Source organism: Hipposideros armiger, unplaced genomic scaffold (assembly GCF_001890085.2).
Source record: "Hipposideros armiger isolate ML-2016 unplaced genomic scaffold, ASM189008v1 scaffold_67, whole genome shotgun sequence".
Lineage (NCBI taxonomy): Eukaryota > Metazoa > Chordata > Mammalia > Chiroptera > Hipposideridae > Hipposideros > Hipposideros armiger.
This window is the reverse complement of record NW_017731417.1, coordinates 2,835,144-2,841,810: the sequence shown is the minus strand read 5'-3', so window position 1 is coordinate 2,841,810 and position 6,667 is coordinate 2,835,144. Positions and strand designations below refer to the sequence as shown.

At 48.3% G+C, this 6,667-nt stretch overlaps 1 protein-coding gene across 3 annotated transcripts in view; it reads right to left on the bottom strand.

The window, feature by feature from the left end:
* TDP1 (tyrosyl-DNA phosphodiesterase 1) overlaps positions 1-6,667 on the bottom strand; it is an 82,274-nt gene that overhangs the window by 27,006 nt on the left and 48,601 nt on the right. For all 3 annotated transcript variants that reach the window (XM_019642285.1, XM_019642286.1, XM_019642287.1), the window contains exon 14: positions 1,867-1,969. In XM_019642285.1, the coding sequence (XP_019497830.1) occupies positions 1,867-1,969 (103 nt within the window). The remainder of the gene's footprint in view (positions 1-1,866; positions 1,970-6,667) is intronic.

Here is a 6,667-nt window from a genome sequence, read left to right as displayed (position 1 = left end):
AACATCAACTGTTAATAACAGTTACTAGAGCCTCCCATGTGCAAGCCCCATGAGAACACAGCTGAGTCTAGTCAAAGAGCCACAAAGTCAGGATCACAAATCAGGGGATATGTGATGAGCCCCAGGTTCTAGAAAGCTGTGGGATGCAAAGGAGGGGCGCCTGAAGTGAAGGCAAGTGGGGCTGGGGTTTAGGGGTGTCACTCCTAACAAAGGCTGGTTAGAAAGGTGGTGTGATGGTTAATTTTGGGTCAGCTTGCCTGGGCCACGGGATACCAAGATCTATGGTCTACCAAGACATTCTGGCAGCAGGGTGGAGAGCAGCTTGGAGGGGGACAAAGGAAGTGGGGTGAGAGGCTAGAGCAGCAGGACTCGACATGCCCTGGACACAGTGGCAGCAGGGATGGCCGGAAGTGACAAGTTATCAAACAGCATTAAAGAGCTAGGAGTGACAAAACTTGGTGATTAAGCAGAGGCAGGGTAAAGAGAAGGAGTCAGGGTGACTTCCTACACTTTGAGCTGGGACAGTGGGGTGAATGGTAACAATGATTCACCAATAACCAGAATTGTGTAATAGTATGTAGGTTTAAGATGCCCGTATCCTCAAGTACCCTTTGAAGAATATAGATTAAATTATAATTATAATTGGAGAGATGTTTTATAAGATTCTCTAAAAATGAAACCAATGAGACCTCTGCTTAAAAAATGGATGGCTTTCTACTATCTGCGTGGGCCAAAGTCCAACCCCAGTGTGTCCCGCCTGTCAATCTCCTTCAGAAGATGGTTCCAGCCTCAGGGCCCACGCCCCAGCTCCTGACCAGCTTTGCTGTTTCTCGAATATAACATGCACTAGTCTCTCTAGCTGGAAGCCTCATCTCCCCTGGATGACGGGTTAAGCTCATACTCATTTTTCAAGACCCAGGTCAAATGTCACCTCCTTAAAGAAGCCTTCCTCAAGTCCCCCAGGAAGACTGCACGGTTCCTCTTCTCAGAGTCCTTATATTTTGAACGCCCCATTCCACAGTTCTCATCGCGTACGATAGTAACTGTTTCCTTAACTTATCCATGAGCTCCATAAGAACAGACACCATTCTCATTCCTCCTTCTATTCCCAGGACCTATCAAACAGGAGGCACGGGTGCTCGCAGAGCTGAACTGAGGGTCTGTGAGGTCATCCCAGCAGACAGAGTGCTCAGTTACGGGCCTGAGATATACCCTGAGGCGGGAACCACTGAGCTGTTCTGCTAACCAGCGTCTTTCACAGGCTAAGCGGCTCATTCTGTCTTGTATAACCTCAGGAAAATGAACACGTTGCCTCATGGCACAGATCTGTGGGTTGCCCTCACAGTCAAAATCATAAATGTCAATTCCGTGAAGGCCACACACAGGTCTACCAGCTGATGCCGTGAGCTTCCCTGCCTCCCCACGTGTGCTCATGCCATTCCCCCCACATGGACGCCCATCCCTCTCCACTTGCCCTAGATTGTAAGCATCCTTCAACCCCCACCCCACCCCCACCTCCTGTTCCCAAAGGCATCCTCCAATCCATCACCCCAACCTAAAACGTCTGCACTTGGCTGAGGCATTCCTTTGGTGACTCATCACTTACCACCTTGTAATCAATGTTCATGTATGTTTCACAATATTTAAATATTGTTATCAACTTTATCCAAAGCAATATCTTCGATCCCTAACCAGGTACATTCGAGAGCAGCGGTTCATCAGCGCAGGCCGCATGGGTCCTGGGGGGTACCACCTGGCCAGGCTACCTCCTGCCCTCGGGCAGGTCATCCTGACTAAAGGAAGAGAGCACAAAAACCCAATTCATTTTTCATGTGACCAGTCAGACAGTTCCAAGTGCGAACTTACAAATGCTGAAGGGAGGAAAAGGACCCCGAGCTCATAGGAGCGGATCATCAGCTGGGTTCCGTTTTTCTCCAACGCTCCCCAGGCGGCCTTGGACAGATTCGCGCTGCAGGGACAAGGACACAGAAGAAGGCGACTCAGTGAGGCATGGCAGCACGGGTCACACTTTCACAGCTGCAAGAGCATTGGTCAGAAACACAGATAGCCGCAATCATGTTCATTCAGCTTATGCAATGTAAATCCTGTTGTCCTACAATCCTCAAGATGTATCTAATTGCTAATTTAGGGTCCCTTCACCCTCATCTGCATTTTTGCTTGAGGGCAGCTATAAAAATAGTTATCCTTCCTTAGAAAGGGTTTTTTTTAATCCCCCCCTGTCCAAAACTCTTTTTCTTTTCATGATCCTGGTGTAGCTAGGATGTTTGGTTTCGTTGTACATAAAAGTAGAATTTAAGAAAAAACTACGTCAATATAATCTTACGTGGTAGTTTTGTGTTCTTTTTCCCTTTGTTTTTTGGCTAGGTAGCGCTAATTTCTACTTTCAATCTAAAGAAAAGCTCTGAGGGCACGAGATTCAGATTTGTATCCATAAAGAAATGGTGCACTTAAGAGTCATGTTTTATACAAAAACAGAGTAGGATGGATAAAAATCACACGATGCAGCGGGAGGCACCAAGATGCCATCAGGACGCTCAGGATTAGTGATGACTAAGCCCTGTGGCATCATCTTTAGGGACTCTCTCTTGGGCAGCAAATCGGGCTGAGAACTCTCACTCACCAACTAATTAATGTAAACCCACTGTAAACATTTTTCTTTCCAGTTAGTTCACCCAAATTCGATTTCATTTTTAGAGTGTGGAGTAAAACCCACCCAGGCTATTAGACCCTGAGAGTCTGACGTCGTGGATAACCGAATATTTCAAGATTCATTCACTGAGGCATTGAGTTTTCTTCTGAACTAAGTGCAGGAACTATTGTCGTGGGAATCGGAGAGTCCAAGGGAAAACAGTTACCAAGTAAGGTGAAAAGAATGATCTCTGTTCCAGGTCCAATGGAAGCAGACGTGAAGGATGACAGAAATCAGAGCTAAGGAAACTCTTAAAGAGCTAACTTAAAAAAATCAAGTGTATTTACAGACCTCCCTGCCTTCTTCAATGGACCACACTGAGGACAGGGAGCTTTTGATGCCTGAGGGCCACACTCAGGAACATTAAGGTCTGTGATGTGTCACAAAGATATACCCATGATGATAGCTTGCTTTTAGGTCTCTCACCTGTTAGTAAAAAAAGGTGACCTTTGGGCAAAGACACCAGTCTAATTGCAAAACCAACCAATAAGCATGAGGTGGACTCAGTCGTCTTACAAATACTTTCCCCATTTTCTAGATTATCACCTTCCTGATAAAGACCTTGACTTGACAGCATCTTATCACCACATGCCAGAGGTGCTTTCCAGAAGGCTTGCTTTCATTCCCTCCTCACTAGCGGTGCTTTCCTCAACATTCCAAGGCCTGAGGGCTAATTCCAAAATAAAGATCAATGGAGCCCATGAGGATACTTCTTCAGAGGATTTCCTCCAATCCCTCCTTTGTATTTAGTTTCTAACAGAACTCTAAGCAGCTGGAACCTTGAACTCTAACCTGAATAATGAGACGAGAAGTCATATGTAGGCTGTCTAGGTTCTAAATCATTAACACACGTTCAAAGAGCATCTTGAGAGTAGCCAGGTGGCTCAGTTGGTTGGAGCACGAGCTCCGAGCAACATGGCTGCCGGTTCGATTCCCTCATGGGCCAGTGAGCTGTGCCCGAGCTGAACTGTCAGTAGGCGGCCAGATAGCTCAGTTGGTTAGAGTGCGTGCTCTTAACAACAAGGTTGCTGGTTCGACTCCCGCATGGGATAGTGGGCTGCGCCCCCCCCCCCCCCACCCCCCCACAACTAGATTGAAAACGGCAACTGGACTTGGAGCTGAGCTTGCGCCCTCCACAACTAAGACTGAGGGATAGTGGCTTGACTTGGAGCTGATGGGTCCTGGGAAAAACTCAGTTTCTCAATAAAGTTAAAAAAAAAATCATCTTTAATGATGTTTTACCCTCTGAATACACTTTGGATCAGTGATTGTTCCCAGGGTAGCCAGGACATGGGGTCTAACTTCTAAACTCTGACCCTGCCTTGTGAGTGTGGGTGGTGTGAACGGGCGCCTCCAAGTGTCCAGCGGAAGCACCGCTGTCCTTCCTGAGGCAGTGATGCCAAAAGAGCTGCTCACAAGTTCTTTTGCTCCTGAAACTCCAAAGGAGCTCTAGCTTCTCGTCTTCTCCATCCAGGATCTCTGTCCACTACTTGTCCTGGCTTTCAGCTGTGGCCACTGCCATTATTCCTGCCTAGTTCCACCGTTTTTCCTCTGTATCCTGTTGGACTGAGCTGCCCCTCCTCCCGTCTCCCCCAGTGCTGAGGTTTATTTTGTTGTTGCTGCTGGATGTTGAATGATGCTTCATCACCAAAGGAGGCTGGGGTGTTTCATTTACTTGGTGTTCCTTGGGGTATGGAACGACTCTGTAAGCTGGAGAATTCCAGAGGGTAGGATTCTGGGTGTCCAAAGTTGCACTGTCCACCAGAAAGTCTGCCCAAGCCACTAAGAAAGTAATGGTGGGTAAAACATGGCTTGTGGGGGACGGAGGTGTGTGTGGCAGTCATGGTTCAACCAGAGAAAAGAACCACTAGAGGGGTATGTGTGTGTGCACATGCACACATGTGTGTGGTATATAAAGATAGGTATTTACAGGCACCTGACGGCACGTAACTGCGGGAGCTGGTAAAGCAGTCTCTGTAACGCTGCTGTCTTCGTCCTGATGCTGGAGCTTGAAGTCTGCGGGGCCAGCAGGAGCCAGGGAAGGATGGAAACAAAGCGGAGGAGAGCAACACGCTGGAACCACCAGCAACGAGCTGAAGCCACCAGTACAGACAAAAACCATGTCAGTTCAGGCTACCTCTGGCACTGGGGGTGTGGGGTCCTGCAAAAGCTGGGCCCTTCGCCACAGAGCTAAACACACACTCCTGGCGAGGCCCAGGGGTTACAGCAGCTGAAGCAGGACCCAGGAAGGTGCTGCCTCACGCCCACAAGGGGGCCGGCAAAGTGACAACGCGTGCGTTGTAAAAATGACTGCTGCTCCACACCCCTCTCCAAATCTCCACAAGAATCTCCTCTGGGGCCCATCCTCACCGCAAACATACAAGAAAGGGGGTTCCGGAAAACATGGGTCAGCCTAGGCAAAATGACACGATGCAAAGCCCCCAGTGGGGTGTTTTTTTCCTGAGCCCCCAGCTAAGGTGAACAAAGGTCAGTTATTCAAACGAGGAGTTTATAGGCCCCTTAAGGAGCTCGACTGGTGGCAGATTTCTCACAGCTGTACAGTGTGGCTGCTTATTAGACACCTGATCTCAGTCCACAACATGGAAATTTTGCCCCAAAGTTTAAACCTTTAAGAGTAAATTTGGGCCGGCCGAGTGGTGCGTTGGTTAAGAGCTGGCTTGGGATGCCAGAAGGCCCCAGTTCGGATCCCAAATATGAGGGCCAGTGACACTGCCCTCTACAGCTAAGATGCTGAACAACAGCTCGACCTGGAGCTGGGCTGCTGTGAGTCGCCGGCGATGGCTGATCTGCCTTTCCCGGGAAGAGCACAATGATGGTGCCAACTTGGGCAGTGAAGCAACGTCCTCCACAACTAGACTGAAGAACAAAAAGACAGCAACTTGTCTGTTCCCCTTTTCCCAATTCCCCAGCATTGTTCCCATCCCTCAATTCCCCAATAAAAATCTTTAAAAAAAAATAAATAAAAGTAAATTTAAGCTAATAATGCATCACATAAAGTTCCTAAGGGAAAGCTCAGGAAAACACACATGCCATCTGGGTACACGAAGAAGGCAGGCAGGCAATGCTGAGAAAGGATCCCTGAACCCCAAAGCAGGAAGGGGATTTTGTCCCGGCTTCCCCACTAACTGTGACACCCTGAGGCACTCTTCTTCCCAGGCCACAGTTTTCTTGTCCCTAGAATGAGGGGTTTTAGCCAATGAGGCCAAGCATCCCTTTCCAGACCACAGTCCACAATGACTAGGGGCGCGTGGACGCTCACATCTAACTGATGGCTCCCCTCCGCCTGTGTATGCCAACCACAAAGATAAAACTCCCAGTTTTCACTGGGAACCCACCGTGGAGGATGGTTTATTTCAATGTTCATGATAGCATGTTGGGGGAAACAGCCACACAAGAAAAGAGAGGAGCAACAAAAGTGATCTCTGGGCCAAACCTCGCAACATGTATCTTTAAAAGTCTCGAATTTGGGGGGTGACTGGTTATGTCAGTTGGTTAGAGCGCAGTGCTCATAACACCAAGGTTGCCGGTTCGATCCTCGCATGGGCCACTGTGAGCTGTGCCCTCCTTCGGGGAGTCAACTATGCCATTGTAGCATGAAAGCAATGTGTAACCAATGACCATGGCTGTTCCCAATAAAATTAAGTCTCAAATGTGGTAACACAGTAGCATCATCTGCCACCTCCAAACCAGGCCTGAGCACCTGTTTGAGTGGCTGATTGAGTTTACTTTGAAGGTTTTGTTAGAAGACGTATGAATCCGCAAGGATGACTGCTGTTAAGGGAACATGTGTCCAGTGATAAAACATTTCTTTTCATCACTGGTATTTAATCTGGGCAGCAGCTGCACCAAGAGTTTGGAGATGACTAACAGACTCAGCTTTTAGCCACACATCCTAGAGGATGAGGGGTAGGGTTTGGGGGCAGACACTTTCACAGG